Source organism: Meriones unguiculatus, chromosome 7, assembly GCF_030254825.1.
Source record: "Meriones unguiculatus strain TT.TT164.6M chromosome 7, Bangor_MerUng_6.1, whole genome shotgun sequence".
NCBI classification, from domain to species: domain Eukaryota; kingdom Metazoa; phylum Chordata; class Mammalia; order Rodentia; family Muridae; genus Meriones; species Meriones unguiculatus.
In genome coordinates, this window is record NC_083355.1 from 35130692 (window position 1) to 35150226 (window position 19535).

The 19535-nt window shown below is 41.5% G+C and overlaps 1 protein-coding gene across 8 annotated transcripts in view; it reads right to left on the reverse strand.

The window, feature by feature from the left end:
* Bcas3 (BCAS3 microtubule associated cell migration factor) overlaps nucleotides 1–19535 on the reverse strand; it is a 471233-nt gene that overhangs the window by 408186 nt on the left and 43512 nt on the right. For all 8 annotated transcript variants that reach the window (XM_060387076.1, XM_060387078.1, XM_060387080.1 and 5 more), the window contains exon 7: nucleotides 8238–8310. In XM_060387076.1, coding sequence (XP_060243059.1) covers nucleotides 8238–8310 — 73 coding nt within the window. The remainder of the gene's footprint in view (nucleotides 1–8237; nucleotides 8311–19535) is intronic.

Below are 19535 nucleotides of genomic sequence, written 5' to 3' on the forward strand. Positions count from 1 at the left end.
GGAAGGAAGGAAGGAAGGAAGGAAGGAAGGAAGGAAGGAAGGAAGGAAGCCAAGGCTGGGGAGATACACTAGCAGCTGTTCTAGAGGATCGGGGTACCACACAGAGACTCACATTCATCCATAACTCCAATTCCAGGGCATGCAATGCCTCTTTTGACCTCCAGTTACCCGAGATATATGGGATGCACATATAAACACAGGCAAAGTCTCACATACTGAAATAAAAATCTTAAATTTTTAAAAAATAAATAACAAAGCAAATATTCCTCCTGTATGATCATCAGCAAAGAGTCTGCTAGGGCAATTAAGCAAACTACTAAAGTGTGCTTGTAATTTAGATTTTAATTTTAATTTCTTTTTACTTTTACGTACATTGGTGTTTTGTTTATGTATGTCTGTGTGGAGGTGTTGGATCCTGGAGTTAGATAGTTATGAGCTGCCATGTGGGTGCTGAGAATTGAACCCGGATCCTCTGGAAAAGGATTCAGTGCTCTTATCCCCTGAGCCATCATTCCAACCCCTAAATTTTTAATTTTAAACAAATAAATACATTACCATTTCTTATACCAGCAGTGTCATGAAACAGTACATTATCAGTTTACAGTGACATACCACTCTGACCTCAGACTCAGATGGGTCCACTGGGCACGTTAGAGCTACAGTATGCATAACTCAAGTGTAGAATGTCCTGGCTCTCGGCCTTACCCTCGCATAAAAACTAGAAACTTTTCTTAACTGAGTAAGGGAACTCTGGCATAATAAATGTTGTCTATATCAATTTAATGTCTCTTCTTTCTTAATATAACTAAACTTTTCAAGATATATAAAGACAATCCAAAACCACACGAGAAAAAGGAATAGCAATGCCACCTTACTTTCTCAAGATCCCCTGACACCCATAGATAAATGCACAGGAATCACATCCTGGGCCGGATGACCTGAGGGTAAAGGTCTACACCGCCCTGGAAGTTTTTCATACTCCATATTCATGAAACTGCTTAATACTGGCATAGATTTTACCGTTTCATTATCTCTAATCTAAAATCTGATATTAATTTAATTATTCATTAAATTCTAATGTAGCAGTACCTTGTTTGTTGTTGTTTATAGTGCTGGGGATCAAATCTAGGCCTTTGCACATACTAGACAAAAATTCTACAGCATAACTATGAGCACAAAACAAAATCCCAAAATTCCAAGAACCATATTGGTACTTTTACACTAAAATCTAGTTTCCTTGGGGTTTATTTTTTAGAATAATCTTGTTCTGTCATTTTGTGACCTCTTCTCCTACCTCTTACCATGCCTCCCTATCAAGATTAAGGGCAGGACTCAGAGCCTTACATGTGAGAAAACTAGCTACCACTGATCTAAATCTCTAATTCCTCAGCCCTGTCTGTGCTAGAATCTGTGTCAATACGCTGGCTAGTCCTATCCCTAAACTCCAGGCTGGAAATTGGCATATGCTACACCAGAAATACATAAACTCATTCTTTGATGGATAAAGAGACAAAACACCATGGGCAAAGAAAAGAAGAAAAGTTAGAGTACCTACTAGAGGCCTCAATGATTCCTGAGAAAAAGGCAAGTGGAAGCCAGCAGAACAGCTCTTATCCATCAACAGCAAAAAGTAGCAGAATTGTCTTGTGTTCTTGCCTGCTGAGTAATACTACCTAATCTGTGGTTCCATCAGACTCACAAACACAATCCAAAAAGAGTTAAAAGTGGCAGAAATTATTTGTAAAGGGCATTGCATGGCAAAAGAAAAGTCACATCCCTATTACCCAAGGATCTTCTCCAACCTCTAATGAGCATACCCTTTGTAAAACACTGTAATGGAGCTCAGGAAGCTAAAACAGGAGGATCACTGTGAACTCGAGGCCAGCCTAGCTACAGATCTCGGGTCAGAACAATGCTAACTTGGGGATGGAGAGATGGCTCAGACTTTAAAGCACTTAGTGCTCTTCCAGAGGACCTGCATGGATACAAGACAGCTCCCAACTACTCCTTACACTAATTACAGGGACGCCAACAGCTCTCCTGCCCTTCGAGGGCACCTACAGACAGAAGCACGCACATAAATTTTAAAATAATAGTAATAATGCTAATTTTAAAATAAAGTTGTACACAACCATCACACCATATACTGATCCACTCAGCAACACAGCCTGAAGGCTTACGCCCTCCTGGCTTTAAAGATAACAGCACCCAAGTTTAATATGCAAGACTTCTCAAATGAGAAGTTTACAGTCCTCATTCTATTTCTCTGACGAAAAAAGGCCCTTATCAAAAAGCCCTTTATCATCAAATTCATTCCTCAGTAAATTATCTCATCACGGAACATAACCCACTGCTCTTCCCCTAGGGCACTATCTTCTGACAAGGTGATACTTGCATTAATGAATTTTGTAAAAACAAATCCTTTGACCACAGCATTGGCAGGGTTCACCAGGAAAGGAAAGCACTTTTTAAACTGGAAAGGAAGACAGTCTTTTGGGAGCTGAGTAATACACCTGGGCGCATGCAGCGCCTGCCCTGCCCCACTGCGTTCACAGTCACCCTCGGCTCCCAGTAAGCTTTTCTGTGCTACTTTAAATATGATGCTGAGTTACTCTCATGAGTTTGTTTGTTTGTTTTTATAACTCCTTTTTGAGATTTGTTAAATTCCTGTTTTCCTTTAAATTTTTAGAATTTTTTTCTGAAATCGTTGTAATATTTAATACCTTGAAACATTCTGCAGTGCTAGCCTTGCTTTATATTAAGGCCTGGCTTTCAGTGAATTGCTGTAAGTAATTTGTTGATCAGCCCAAGCGTCAACAGAAGGCTTGCTCAAACTCATGCATTGGTCAAGTCTGTGCCTTCGCCAAAGCAGATGCACATTCAGCTTTTTCTGTTCTCCTAGATTGTTCTTAGCCCTAGACCCTCGCGTCTCTTTTACACATTCATGAAGCTTCCACTAATGGTAGCCTTCGGCTGAACAAGCCATGGGCTTTGGATGTTTCAGTAATGTTTCAGGGCTGGGGCAATACGTGACACTTCAAACTGAGTGTCTTCAGAGCACAGGAGAAGGTACCTGGAGAAACTTCTTTACAAACCAAGGGGGCACGCCTGACCCTGGGCTAGAAGCCGCAGGCCCTCACAATCCTGTGTTATTGTACAAAGTTTGGCAGCTGCTCAAACCTAAACACAGCTTGGACTGTTTGGGGTCTTTGTTGACTTCCACAGCAACAGTTGTTCTCACATGCTCTGCAGATGGCTGTGCTCTCCCACACTCTACTCACTCTCAGTCCACTTACTTCAGTTTGTGTCTGCAATGCCATGACCTTCTGCCCAGACTCTTCATTAAGAAGTCTGGCTTCAATGTTCCTTTCCCGAGGCCTCTGCCATTGACCCACCTTCACCCACCTCCATGTTCTCTTAGCTAATTCCCCGTGTCAAAATCCCAGTTATTTGCACACACTGTGCTTTGAATTTTACATTACATGTAACATCCTTTCGTGCTTTCGAATCCTTGTTCCAGGCCTGACATACCAAGTAAATGCCCAAAGCCTGTAATTTTTTAATGACAACAATAAAAAGAAGTTTACACTTCAAGAAATGGAATGGTTTTCCACTTGCCTGGATCTGGAGTCAACCAAACAGCAGGCTGCTGGGCACACCTGTGAGAGATTCTCTTAATCAGGTTATTTGAAGTGGGAAGATCCACCCAAGAAAGATGTGGATGGCACCTTCCAGTGGCAGCTCAAATAAAAGGAAGATCAGCTTTTGCTGCCAGCTTGCCACTGCTCTCCCAGGCCTAACCCTGCTGCTGCTGTAGTCTGTTTCCTGCACACACCTATGCCCTCACGGGGTATGCCCTAAGAATGGGTGACTGAGGATAAAGAAGACCACCCTTAATGCTATTCAGGCAACACCCAGAAGTGGACAGCTGAAGCATCTACAGCCACTTTCTGGGACAACCCTGAAGAGCACCCGCTGGTGAGAGGGCATCTTCACAGGAAGAACTCTGCACAGGACACATGGTAGAACATTTTGCTTGGTTTGGCTGGAGGATCGGGACATGGAAGACCCATCCACAGAAACTGATAACAATGTTTGTGGAAGAGGTGTGTGGACAGATATCTATGATTGAGCAAAAGATGTAAGGGTATTTGTGTTCCGTGTAAGTGTACGTCAGAAAAGAAGTTAGCAGAGGGGCAGTTCAACAATCAGGTAGACAGGACAAGCCCTTCTGCAGGCAGTTGGGCTCTCTCCCCAGTCATCCTTGCCACAGTTAACAGGCCTAGGAACAAAGTGCACTATGGGTGTGCAGGTGAGCCCAAAACAGCACCATTCCTGAGTGAGCAGAAAAGTCAGCACTCTCCCAACTGGAACAGACCCTTATACCAGCTGTTGTGAGGTGCTGTGCTCCAAGGGAAGCAGCCTCCATCTTGGGGAGTTCATCTATTCCTGCTTGCAAAAAGATCACCCCAGCTGGGCTGGTTTACAGTTTACATCCCCTGAATAGAGGCGAAGAGGAGGACATGAGATTCTCACAGGAGTAACCAGCTGCTTCCTACCAACTGACAACAGTGCACCCTGTTGGGGGAGGAGCCGGAATAGAGGGCTTGAAAGACTGGGGCTTCATCTATGGGTCTACGGAGGAAGCCCTCGTCCCTGCAGACAAAGGCTTTCAACGTGTGGCCCTTTGGAGGAGGAACGGCTACAGCCCAGTAAGACCTGGCTCTGTAAGGAAAGCTTCATAAGGAAAAGTCCCAGGGATGAACTGTAGCGGAATTATACCTCAGTTTGTGATTAGGATCATCGAAGGAAAAAGACACTTTTTTATATACATAATGCTTTCTCCAAAATTGTCTCCTATGGACTTACAGAATTCCACCTAGCACTACTTTATGGGCAAAGCAGTGTGATTGGGCCCTCAATCATTGAATATATCAGTTTTGCCATATTCCCTACAACCCTAAAATACCTAGCCTGAACCATAGAATGGCCTTTTGAAGACACAGTTACCAGAGACCAGTTAGGACCTGGGTATGATAGCACATGCCTTTAATTCCAGCCTTCCAGTGGCAGAGGCAGGCAGATCAGGGTGAGCTCAGCTTGGTCTACATATAAACTTCCAGGCCAGTGAGAACTACACAAAAAGTCTCAGTACTTTTAAAATGTATATAAAAAATAAAGGGCTGAAAAATAAATAAATAAAAATTTAAAAATAAAATAAATTAAAAGGGCTGGAGAGATGGCTCAGCCGTTAAGAAAACAGCTACTCTTTCAGAGGACCCGGGGTTCAATTCCCAGCATCCACATGCTGGCTGACTGTAACAGGAGTTCCTGGGTACCCTACACTTTTACACAGACATAGAGGCAAAACACAAAAGCAAATAAAATAAAAATAAATTATTTAAAATTTTTTTAAAATTTAGAGATCAATAGTCTGAAGACCCAATGTAGGTATCTCCAGATGTCTCTAGTTCATGGCACTGTTAGCAAGGATTCACAGATCTAGAAATCAACGAATAAAAATGGACATTGTATCACTCACCATCGCCTCAAGAGGCCCACTAATAAAAATTTTTCTTCCTGTTCCCTCCACTTTATGCTGTGGTAATAAAACAGAAGTTTTCGTTGTAGAGAGGAGTATTCCTGCCAGGAGACAGCGAACATTCCACTCAACAGAAAGCTAAGATTTTTTCTCTAGCCACTTTGGGTCCCTGATGCCCTTCAGTCAACGGAAGAAGAAAGAAATGTTTGGAGGGTGACTAATTCAGACTACCAGGGGTAGACTGGGCTATTTCTCCCCAGGGAAGATAAGGAAGAAGTTATCTAGAGCCTAGGGGATCTTTTAGAACATTTCTTGGTGTTACTGGAGCCTGTGGTGTATGTCAGTGGGCATCTACACATACCAGGAATGAAGGTACGGCTTACCCCTCCAGGTAAAGAACCGAGACCTGTGATGTGCTTGCCAGATGCGGAGGTAAATACAGACTGGGTAGTAGAGGGTGTCAGTTATAAACACCAGCTAAGGACATGTGAACAGATAAAGAAATGAGGTCTGTAATTTCCAACAAGGACTCTGTCTTGTTTTGTTAAGAATATGTTAAACAGATGTGTTTGATGTCCTCTATCTCTTTATCATGTAATGTAACATTGATTAAGATGGTGTCAGAGGTAAAGAATTTGAAATCTATACCAACATATTTAGCTTTCAGACACTAAAAGACTACGAATTCTTCAAAGTGCCTTGTCTATTCTGGAGAAAATAATGCATTTGCAGCTGTACCTAGGATAGTTATAGCATGTTAGAAAGAATCATTTTTTTTATTGCTGTCACTTGGAAATTAATCATGACATAAGGAAAGGTGATTGTGTGTCAAGCTGACAAGGGTTGGACTTGTAACGGTTGATCTTAGTTCTCAACTTGACTGGATCTGGAATCAACTAAGAGGCAGGCCACAGAGCACACCTGTCAAGAATTTTCTCAATCAGGTTATTTGGAATCAGAAGCCCCACTCTAAAAACTGGGCACAGCACCTTCCAGAGGAAGCCCAGGTAAAAGGATGGTAAAGAAGGACTGAAGCTTTGTTTTCCTTGCTTGCCTTTGCTCTCCCTGACGAGTGCATCTGTCCTGCTGCTACTATTGTCGCTGCTATCATTAGGTCATACAAGACCCTGGCTTCTTTAGTCTTCCAGCCTGGACTCAGTGCCAATGCTCTCTAGGAATCCTCTAGGCCCTCAGCACCTGACTGGGACTGCTCATGCACCCAACTACCGGGTTCCCAGTCTTCCCAGATGAGACAGCTATACTGCCCAGTTCATATTGTGCAAGCCAGTCTAACAGCTGTCTTTCAATATACACTTACTTATTATTATCAGCATGCTTCCTCTAGGTAACCCTGACTAATGCACATTTCATGAAGTCAGCTACACTTATAAGTAGTAATAATCAAGGCTACATGATTTGGCTGAGTATGATAGCTCAAGTGTGTAATCCCAACCCAGGAGGTTAGGGCAGGAAGCCTATAACAGCCTATAGAGTCAGTTAATAGCCAGCCTAAAGTACAAAGTAAAAGATGTCTTAAAATGGAGTGGGACTGGAGAGATAGCTGCTCTTCCAAAGGACACAGGTTCAAGTACCCAGCATCCATCAAGAGGCTCGCAACGAACTGTAGCTCCAATTCCAAGAGATCTGACACCTCCTTCTGGCATCCTCAGACACCAGGAACAAAAGTGGTACACAAACATACATGTAAGCAAAACACCACACACAAAATATTTAATTAATAATTATTTAATTTTATCTGGACATAATTACATTATCTAAATGGTATATCATTAAAAGATACAACTTTTTCAAAGGTCCACAAAGTGTACACCATGAGTTGGAAGCACACAGGAGCAACTACAAGCCACCTATCTACTATCCATCAGATCATCTTCCTACCAACAATCACTGCTCAGCTGCTTGCAACTGAGAGTTCAAATGAACACAGTGGCCACTTGAGATCACTTTAAAGAATGTCAAAGCTAGAAAGGACGTAGGTCACTAGAGCTTCATGGGAAGATGGAACTAGCACTGAGCTGTCTATCTAGAGACTTCGCCATGACTGGGTATAGCACTGCAACTTTGCAGAACATTCCTAAGTGGAATTATGCACAAGGCTAAATTATAGGGAACACAGTAGATAACTAATTAATTTAAAGTCACCTAGAAGAGTAGGGTTACCCTTCAATACACAGAGGGTGCAGAAAAAGCACTGGAAAAGAGCCCCCTCATTCACAGTAGCCATCATGAGCATGACAGCATCTGAATCCCCTCCAAATGTGTGAGATCAGCAAATCTGCTCTTTGAATGTGTAGAGTGGGGAGAATGGTACTTTTTCACAGGATCCTAAGGATTAAGAGAGAAAACCAAGCAATAGCTTTAGAGTGGCCTGAGGCGACTCACCACAGCTTCAATGCACTACCAAAAACTAATATATGATGAGAGTTACATCATTATTATTACCACCTGATGGTGGCTTTTGCAGTAGAGTATTAATTGTACATAATTAATATGTACAAATGCACGAGCACACTTTTCTGAGTACTGGCAATCCTTTATTTCCAGACTGCACTGTGATCTATTATCACTGCCTTCATTTGACTCAAATCACTGCATATGAGGAAAGAGTAACGAAGTTGATAAATACATCACAACAAATTCTGATGTTTTAAGGCAACAATTTTAATGTCCTTACCCCGAAGATCCAATGCTCTTACAAATACCAAGAAGGGGTCTTTTCTCAGCAAAGTTATCACACTTTTGAGCACCTGTTAAAAACATAAAACAACGTTTTGAGAAACTCTTGTATATTTCCCATTATTTCAAAATATTTACAATAGAATGAGGGTGGATGAGCAGCAAGTCACCGGTCTGCCCTGTACAGAAAGAACAATGTGCATGTGTGTATCTATACATGTTTGTTTATACAGGTGTAGGTATATGTATACAACAGAAATTAAAGATACTGCCAGACATTTTATTAAAGACTTTTTGTTGTTTCAATCTTAACAACATTCTCTATGAGATCAAAAACTACATCCTACATTGACAAGCTACTTAAGACTAGTATGTGATGGCACACACCTTTAGTCCCAGCAGAGGCAGGCAGATCTAGGAGTTTGAGGCCAGCCTGGTCTACAGAACAAGTTCCAGGACACCAAGAGCTACAAAGATGACCAAAGAAACTGTCTCTCAAGAAAAAGAGAGAGAGAGGAAGAAAAAGAGAGAGAGAGAGAGAGAAAGAGAAAGAAAAAGAAACTGAAAACTAAAACTTATGTCCACCAAGTTAACTCTATGTAAAATGACCTAAGAATTTAGATCAACCCTTGGTGGTTGTTGTGGTGTATGAATGCTAAAGAAATCAGACTAATTCCTTATAGCTTCACATTACAAATTCTGCCAAATGAGCATCCTCAAAATAACCATTTAACCTATCATGGCAGATTTTGTTTTGTATTACCTTGAAGACAGCACCTTACTTTGTGACCTAAGCTGCCCTTGAGCTCAAGATCCTACAGCTTCAGCATGAACTACATCTAGCTTCCAATTTTTTTTATGTATATGGGTCTGTTGCCTGCCTGTATGTCTGTGCACTATCTGCCTGTAATATTCAGAGAACAAAACAGGGTATCAACTCCCCTGGAATGGAGTTACAGATGGTTAACTATAAGCCCCCATGTGGATTTTGGGACATTTGCCTCAGTCGTCTAAAAAAAGCAGCCCATACTCTTCAATCACTGATCCAATTTCCAGCCCCAACTTACTTTCATTTTTCCTTTTCCCTTTGAAAAAGTCTTAACATAGCCAAGGCTGACCTTTAACTTACCATGTAGCTAAGGCTGCCCTTAAACATTGGATCCTCCTGCCTCTACCTCCCTTGTGTGTTCAAAATTAAGCTGGGTACAGTGGACCATGCCTGTAATCCCATCACTCAGGGAGACAGAGGCAGGCAGATCACTGTGATTTTGAGGCCAGCATGGCCTACAAAGTGAGTCCAGGACAGCCAGGGCTACACAGAGAAATCCTTTCATAAATTAAATGAATTAATTAATTAATTAATTAATTAATTAATGGGTTTCTTAGTGCAATAATGACTATTTTTAGAAAACTGAGATTAAAATAACAGTTAATAGTTCAGAATATTTTCACTCAAATTAGTAATTACACAAGAATACTCAACATCACTGTCGCCATTCAAATCTATGCCAAAATCCTAGTCAACATAATAACAATAATGAACTTATCAATAATCTTTAATACAAAAACAAGTGTAGGATTGCAGAGTTTCTCAGTAAGTAAATGCCTGCCTTGAATACATACACAGAACTGTGAGCCCCAGAACACGTTAAAAACAGTAGCATATGGGACTGGACTGATGGCTCATGGGTTAGCTCATGCTGTTCTTGCGGAAAACCTGGCTTTGGTTCCTAGCACCCACAAGGCAGCTCACACCTCCTGCACCTCCAGTTCCAAAGGAGGTGACTTCCCCATCTATCCTTCGCAGGCACCAGGCATGCGTGTGATTCACATACACACAATAAAGCAGACTTTTTAAAAATGTAATTAAAATAATATCAATACACTACAGGTCCAAATGACATGAGAAGATGTCCAACCACAACTAAGAAATTCCTGTACACAGTACTCATGGTACTAGGGGAGTGTGTCCTGCTGCTGCTTTTAACGTAAACAGTACATTGTGAGGACAGTCTGACCTCTTCATACTTCCTGAAAGGGCTGAGGACACACACACACAGCGGCTTCCTTCCTGTACCAGAAGGAAGGAAACCACTGGAAGCGGGAGATGAACTGGAAGATGGGAAAACCTACGTGAACACACTGTGGTTGGTCCACACAGGCCAGCCTCACTCATGACTGTCATTCCAGCCATTTCTTTCCATCTCTGCTTTCCTGTGGAGACGCCAACACGCATGCATGTTCAAGCTCCTCTGATGCTACCCTAATCCTCGGGATCAGTCACCAGCAATGGGAAGTCATAAGGTTAGAGGAGAAACTTATACTCCCCCACTACACAGTTGTTTTTGTTTTCTGACACAAGGTCTCTCAGCGCATAGCCCTGGCTGGCCTAAAATTTGCTTTGCAGACTAACCTGGCTGGCCTTGAAATCAAAAAGATCCCCCTGCTTCTGTCTCCTAGATCATCTAGAATGGTCTCGTAGGAGAGGAACAGAGTAATTAAAACAGATGGATCATCAAATTATGAGTAGTGCCTTACATATTATTATTATTACTCTGGATAAAAGCTTGCTTGAGAGGCAAGCCTGACAACCTGAGTTAGGTCTCCAGGACCCACAGAAAAAGAGAACAAATTCTGGCAAAGTGTCCTCTGACTGCCCTATATAAGACATCTATGTGCTCTCGCGCTATCTCTAGCTCACACACACTCTCTCTCTTGCTCTCTTCTTCCTCTCTCTGTCATACACAAATACATATTCTCACACACACACTCAAACACACACTCAAGCAAACACTATAAAATAAATCTCTTAAAAACTTTCCACTACAATTTAAATTATAGTCATATAAATTGACATTTATCAAATACAAGATTCAAGTTTTGATAAAACCAAAATTATAAATTCAAATACCACTGAATCCACAAATACCACAGCTGAAATTTTATCAGGGATGAGAGACAACTTACATACATGATTACTTCCTCCAGCACTGTTTAAAATAGTGGAGGAAGAAAGAGCCAAGTGTGAAAGGAAACATCCATTCCCCACAGCTGCAAACAGGACTTGCTGAGTGTAAACACTGAGGAGACCACAGTGTGAGGGGGAGGGGAGTCCACAACAGCAGGAAGATAGAGACCCACACAGCATCTACTCTGATGTACGCAGTCGGCATAATCACTGTTCACAGGAGAGGCAAGGGAAATTACAAGACAGGTGACGTGGAAAGAAACTTTTCAATGCTTTTCAACAGTTTCTGCCTTCCGGTTTTCAACCCATGTGATACAAAAATTTCCTGCAAAATGTCTGTGTTCACTTTAAACAAGAAGCCATGTGCCAAGAGACAAGCTAGTGCTTGCTTTAAATTTGAATACAAGCTAGGAGGATGCAAACATGTGTTTAATGTTATCCTCCCTAAAAATTCTATGAAAGCAATTCTTAAGTAAAGTTTTAAAATATGTAATAACCCCAACGAATTTGACAAAGAGATGAGTACTGATGAATTAAGCAGTCCTAAGTGAAGGCTGGAGGCTCCAGTGGTGGAAAAACACCCAGAGATTAAAGGGCCTTTATACACAGTATTATAAAGGGTATAGTAAGTGATTATACCAGGTACACTTGGGACTGGATGTGAAAGAACCAGTCTAAAACAAAGGGGACTGGCTTGTTACTGGCTGCTTGAGAAACTCTCAGATGGCAAAACTTTACTTCCAGACAACTTAACTCACCCTCCCAACTCCTGACCCATTGAAAGGCAGCTCTCTAGAGAGCATGAGACAGCGCTCCAGGTGAAGTGAGGATTAAATGACAGCATTAATGCTTAATATTGAAGCCGCCTTTCCCATGCCCAGGACTTCTCCCTCTGAGTTTCCCAAACACTAGTGTCAGATCCTTATCATCCACGTCTCCTCTGGGGAACAGAACAGCCCCAGGAGAAAGGACTGAAAAGCACTGTCCATCAGAAGAATCAGGCAAACAAGCACAAGGAAAGCCCAGTGGTGAAGGTAAACCCTCAAAGCTGGCAGTCAGCTTGAGAGTTTGACACGAACAGCTGCATCTAGACAGCCAAGGAGCTGGAGCTGTTTAGAAAGGTGTCTCACAGGGTGAAAACATCAAGAATTATAGTATTTCTGTTACTAATTTCTAGGAAATGTGACGAACACAATGTGAAATGGATGCTGACGCTCTGGGGAGCTCTGGGAACGTGGGATGAAGCTCAAGGAGCAGAGTGCTTGCCCAAAGAATAATCAAGGCCATGGTTCCATTCCTAGTACTGTGACAACCAGGCTTGGTGCTCACGGCTATAGTCCCAGCACTCAGGAAGTGTTGGCAAGAAGATAGGATCAGAAGTTCAAGGTCATCCCCAGCTCTATAATGAAAACAGAAAAAGAGTGAAGGGAGGAAGTGAGAGCAGGGGAAAAAGAAACCTGAGAAATTTCAAATGGTAGATAATATTTTAAAACCTGAAAAACACAACAGAGATAAAATGAAAAAGAATCCCAAAACACTATAAAATATTGAGTTTTTTTTCAATGACTAATGAGCAAGAGGCACCAAAAAGAAAAGCCTTAAGCCAGGCGTTCCAAGCACACTCTTTACCTCAGCACTGGGAGACTGAGGCAGGAGGAATAGAGCAAATTAAAGGCCTGACTCTTACTCCAAAATAAAATAGGAACAAATGAAAAAGGGTGTTTGTTCAAGATCAAGACATTACACAGTATTCCAAAATACGTTTTGTTATTACATAAAAATCTAGATAAAATAAAACATGTCTGTTCAAATAATTTACAAGGGATTATTTCTGCTTCTGCTACAAATCCGATTTAACAATTAATAATCTGACTTTTAAATCCAAGCATGAGTTAAAATTTAACTGATCCAAAGCCTACACTATTTCTGTACAAAATTAATTACATTGAACCCCTCTACACAGAGCCAACCCTTCACTCCTTCAACACACTTCAACTACTTCCTGGCCTCTCAAGTTCGCATCTGCTCTGTACAGACCAGATTTATTTCAGCGGCTGCAGCATCAAGTTGTAAAAGTGCAATTCTGGCTTGACCATTCCACTCTTCCCAAGATGCAGCTGAAGAACTCTCTGGTTCCCACTGGCCTCCTGGACTCTCAGTGTAGCAGGCTTGCCCACAACACTCGGCCTAAGGTGCATGCTCTCCAAGACAAGACAGAAGCCTAACGTGGGACACGACACTGCCTGCCAGGTGCCCACTACAGAAGTCAGTGTGGGATAAAATGACTGGCCCGCAAGAAGCAAGGATCCCCAAAATCTCTAATTGTATCTGAGGCAAACCCCTTTAAAAACTTGGGCAAAGAACTGCAATTCCAGAGTTTGAATTCTCGTTTAACTATTTTCTGGACGGTCGAAAGGAATACAATTCTTAAACTGCAAGTTTAAGAATAAATTCTACACGCTCTAAGCCCTACAGGATTCACTTGGTTTGGTTTGCTGTTTAAATGGGTATAAATAGCAGCCTGTACTCTTCCTGAGGCCTAATGGAGTCATCGCCCTCCAGTAATGTAATCCTCCAAATTGGAGCGGATTAACTTTTTATATATAAATTGTGTGTGTATTTGCATGTACAATGGAGAGAATGACGTTCCACACACCTGCTCCACAGCACTTGACAGAATGCACCACAATGATTGAAATGAAATGCAGCTCACCAAATCCATCAAATACAAAAACTACTGCAATCCTGTTGCAAAGTCCTTTTGTTAAACTCCTTTTATTCTAAATCCTTTTAATTCTGTCCTATAACACTAAAACATTTACAAAAAGCTTAAAATCCTAATAAATCACACAATTAAAGTAATGAAAATGGGCCTGCACACCAAGTCACCAACTCCTCCACCACTCAACAAAATTCAGAACAGTTTGCTTGTCAGAGAATGTTAACTAATATCCCCCATCACGAACACCATTGTAAACTCATTTAAACCAAAGAGCTTAAGCTCATAAATCAGCCTTGAGATTTCAAGACATCAACTAGAAACAGCTTCTACCTTAGTCCAAAAGCAGACCCAGAGGCAAATAAAACCCCAACTGGTGATGAAATATTACGCCTCTCCCTTTTGATGTTGAAGATGATGCCCTACATATAAAGACTTTACACAACAGTATGTCCTCCCTAATAAATTTTTACTGTGAAAACCTTTTCCAGAAGGATTTCTTTGAACAACTAAATTCATTTAAACCATCCAGTTAGACTATCCTCAAACCCCTGCCTCTTTTCTTGGAGCAGGGTCTCATGTTGCCTGGCTGTCTTCAACCTCAGTCCACAGCTAACTGACAATGATGCTGGAAAATGGAGCCTCTTGCGCTCATCGCCCACGTGCTGAGGTTACTTTTTTTTTTTCCTCTAACTAAAATTATTTTCTTTATAACAGACGTCACCAAGTTATCCTTGAGGTGTTTTACTTACAGATACCCTCAATGTGAGCACTTAACATATAGCAGGATGTGCAGTCTCAGATGGCTCAACTGTCAAGACATTTTTGTGTCAGTTTGTAGGCTGTCAGGATTTTTCATGTACAATTTCTGTTTTCTTACCAGATTTTCCATAAATAATCTCTATTATAAATTGGATAATCCTCTTATGTCTTTTTCTTATCTAAACAGGAAAATGTGAATGAGAAACTTCATTTTAAACAGACAAGTGGGAATAAACATGGAGGAAGATGGACCCAGGGGCTTCATGGATCTGGACCAAGCACACTGCCTTAAACTATCCCACCTAACTATGATCACAAAGCACGCCTTGGCATTCATTTGCCCTCCATCTTTACAACACATGCATGCATTTTAGGCTTCCAGTGAAGTAAAGCACTGTACTCAAGCACACAGCTTTCTTCTGGGGGCTAATGTGAAGGGCTCATGTGCCCTCCACAGTCCCAGAGCATCGCTCTACCCCAAAACATCATCTTCTTAAACAACCAGCAGGTATTTCACAGACAACCAGGCCTTCTTTCACAGATGTTCAAAGCCACCAAAAAATTCCACTGTTTTTCAGAGAACTTAACTGACCATGAGAGAAGATTCAGCAGTTTCTAGTGACACATCTGACTCTGAAAGCAGCACAACTCTTAACCCCGACTCACTGAGGAAAACGAGGAGACAACAACTCTGCGGGAACTATAAGGAAAGTTACTGTCAAAGGCAAATCAGTTAAATCTTTACTACGATTACAGAAAGGGGTGAGCACCCATGTCACAGCAGGTTGCTAAGACTGCTGAAAGGGGACAGCTGCAAATGGCAAAGGGTGCACTGACAGAGGGTGCATTCTCATCTGCTCACTCCTGCTCTGACCACAGTGCCACGATGCCTTTGACGACTATCCGCAACACTCACTCTGCCCCACACTGACTTTCCCTCACTCTCCTGCTTCACAACACAGCACTTTCTAGTCTCTGCTGAATACTCCACTTACGGCTTCTACATCTTGGCCAAAACATTCCCAAATCAGAAAGGCCTCTCTATCCATCATTCTCTGTTCACATTCTATCTCCTTACACAGATTTATTTCTTCATGGCACCTCTCTGTCCCTCAAACTGCACACATTACACTGTTGATCTACTTATCTGTTCAGCATACCCATTCCTTAACTCCCTGACACTAAGACCTATATGTCAACGGTCGTCATAATAGCTATATTTACACCCAAAAAACATGCTCAAGCCCATTCCAAGGGGGAAGGGTAATATGGAATACTACTTGACAATAAAAAGGAATGATGTTTAGGGTTTAAGGCCAACGAAAGTAGAGAAAATAGTTTTGTCTGATGGGAAAGAAAACAAAAAAACAAGGAAAACACTGTTGTTGAGTGAGCGGGAAACAGCACACAAAGGAGAATGAGGGAACTCTTCCAGAGAAGGAATACAAAGGTGCACATCTGTCATAACGCAGACTAAAGCCAGGCAGAGTGGCTCACACAACAGTCCTAGCACTTGGAAGCCCACTGAAATAGAAACAGCTCATGTTCCCGCCCTTAAAATAAGCTTGAACATATCACACACAAAGCTTTGCATTTGCGTTCTAAGAATTACAGTAAGCAAGTAAGAAATAGCATCAGTAGTCAGGGCTAAAAACTGGGACATAACAGCAGGTGACTGGGGTACTAACACAGAGGTGAGCAGACAGGGAACTGCAGACGTACCAGAACAAGGTCGAAGAAGCCTGAAGCCCTGGCAAGAGGATCAGAAGCACAGGCAGATTATGAAGTGGACAGAGCATCAGCAAGTCACAAAACATGAGCAAAGTTCATGTAGGGGCAGGAAAAAACATGTAAGCTAGCATGCTCTATAAAGCACACTATTAAAAGCACCACACTGTGAGAAAGTAGGTACAGAAAACAGAGCTTGATACAGAACCACTGTTCAAAACAGACAGGAACTGGGGTCTGGGGGTTAATTCCTGTTGGATGGTTTGGTGTTTGTTTTTGTTTTGTTCTGTTTTTCTGGGTTTTAGAAGTACACAGAGTCTTACACATACTAACCACACCTTCTACCACAGGGCTGAGCCCCGAGAATCAGCACTTTAAACCAACAACAAAAAAACAAGCTATTTTTAAAAGGGCAAGAGATCTGGAAAGTTCAGACCTTTGACCCTAACACTTAGGAAACAGAGGGAAGAGTGAAGTTGAGGCTACATAGTAAGAGCTGTTTCATGTCATGGATCATTGTGGAATTGCCAATTAGAATAGTAAGGTGCCTCAGCACAGCTACTGCAGTGGCCAGCTGCTACACCTTGACACCAGAAGGTGGGGGTGACATGCAACAGAACTCTCATTCCTTAATGGTACAAAAAATTGGTGTCCCCACTATGGAAGACCTTAAAAACTGAACATGCTGTCACTATACAATGACCTCAACTTACAGGACATTACCTAAATGATATGAAGACATGTCCACAAAGTGAATGCCTTTAGGTGTTTTCTTTACATGGCTAGACTGAGGTAAACATGGCTGGAACCAGCATGTTGTGCTGTAGTAAATGGAGAAACCTCCCAGGAACAACCAGTCAAATGATGAACACCTCGAGCAAAGTTAACTTTGAATCACTCAATGAAAGGAACCAGGGTGAAAATCCTGTGTACAGAATGAGCTATACCATGTGACAGTCAGAAAAAGGCAAGACTATGAAACTAGGAACACAGTAAAATATATATATATATTAGTCAAGTACTTAGAATGTTTTAGTGATTTATTTAAGTGTGTGTGTTTACTGGTGCAAATGTACCTTACGTGTGTGTGGGAAAAGATTTTCCACAATGGGGGTTCTGTGCATCTCCTGTGATCCCAACTGCTTTCAAGGCTGGGACAGGAGATTCACAAGTTCAAGGCTTTCTGGACTACAGAACCATCTCAACTCCTTGCTAAGCAACTCTTGCAGACTCTGCTTCAAAGCCCCCCCCCCAAAAAAGGAACAAGTCTAGGCATAAAGCTCAAAGATATAGCATTTACTTAGATTAACATCGCCAAAAACAACATCATTGAAAAGAAACATTGCTGATAGAATTGACAATGTTTGTAATATAGTTTGGAATACCTAATAAAATTAAATATGTCCCAGCAATCCCACTTCTAAATAAGGAGCCATGAGAAGTCAATACATGTCTCTAACAGCAATAGGAACAGTTTAAACATAACCACAAAACTGGAAATAACCAAAATACCCTTGCAAAAACAGCATATCCAAACAGTGGAATACTACTCAGGAATGAAAAGGGAATTAAAAACTAACCCAGAGTTAGGGAGATGGTTCAGACAGTAAGAGCACCTGCTTATACAAGCAGGAGGACCAGAGTTCAAATCCCCACATAAAAGATAAGTCATGGCTATGTCTGCAGATAATACCAGCATTTGCAGGGTGGGGAAGAACACCAAACAAGTGAATCCTGGGAACTCACTCACTAACCAGTTGGCTTGAAAACCCATCTGCTTCTAAGACAGGGTTCTTCACTGAACCCTGTCTTAAAGGAGTAACTTGGAGCATGACAGAAAAAGACTCCAGTGACCTTCTCTGGCCACATGCATACACACAGATGCCCACACCAGCATACCAGAGTGCAAGCACCCACACACACATATTAAAATTAAAGTTTTTAGATGGTACAACACAAGTAAAAAGCATGATACGAAATTTAGCCAAGCATCATAATGTATGCCTGTAATTCTGTAACTTGAAAAACTGAGGCTGGAAGAACAAAGAGAAACAGGAGAAAGGAAAGGAGACAGGAGAGGATGAAGGAAGCAGAGCTGGGGAAGAAGGGAGCAGAAGGAAAAGAAGAAGAAAGGAGAACTGACCCATCAGGTAGGAACGTGCATCAGAACTCTGTTCCTTCACGAGGCTCGGGTAGAGTGAAGTAGATCCTGCACCAACACCCAGCACCGTGAAAACAAACAAGCAGAAACCCACTCCTGCAACGGCCAAGTAATACTCCACTTCATGGATATACCACAGGCTACCAGCTGGTAAATATTTGGATTATTCCCATATCCCTATAATACTGCCATGAAGCTTGAATACACATACTTAAACAGACACATATTTTCGTTCTTATAGGGACATTATATTTCATTTCTTGGTTGTATACCTAGGAACACAATTGATGGGTTCATGTGGTAACTCTATATATAATATTTTAAGAAACTTCAAACTAGTTTTCAACATAACTACACTAATGATACATTCCCAAGGACCATGATTGAAGGTTCCAACTTTCCCACATCCTTCCCATATTTGTTTTATTCTGCTGTATATTGTAACTGTCCTAGGGCACTCAGAGTTGACAGCGGGGCTCTATGCAGTCATGGACAGGCCCTGTGTACTGAATGTAGCAATAGTGACAGAATCTGCGCACCAAACAATACTGCTAAAATTCATTAATTTTAAGGTAAATAAATATTTTCAATAAAAGTAAATTTCACTCACTTTATATCACTATTACTTAGCAAATGGTGAGTTCTGGGTTCCATGCCTAGGATTGTGTCACAGTAAAACAAACACAGATTTTAAGGTTTGTCCATTCACCAAGACCCAATCTCCAGTAAAAGCATTTAACCCGTGGCAGTCATCTGCTTATTTGGGTCACTAACATTAAGCCCACAGTAATTTAGCAGCTGCTCATTACACCTGTTCTCCTAAACCTGGACTGAGCTATCCAATGTACTACTGGGAGTTTATTTCAAGTCATGAAAACAGCAGTCAGCATTTCTCTTAAGTAAACAAAATTTCACTGCTGTATTTTTGACATTTATGATAAAACTTAAAATTTAAATG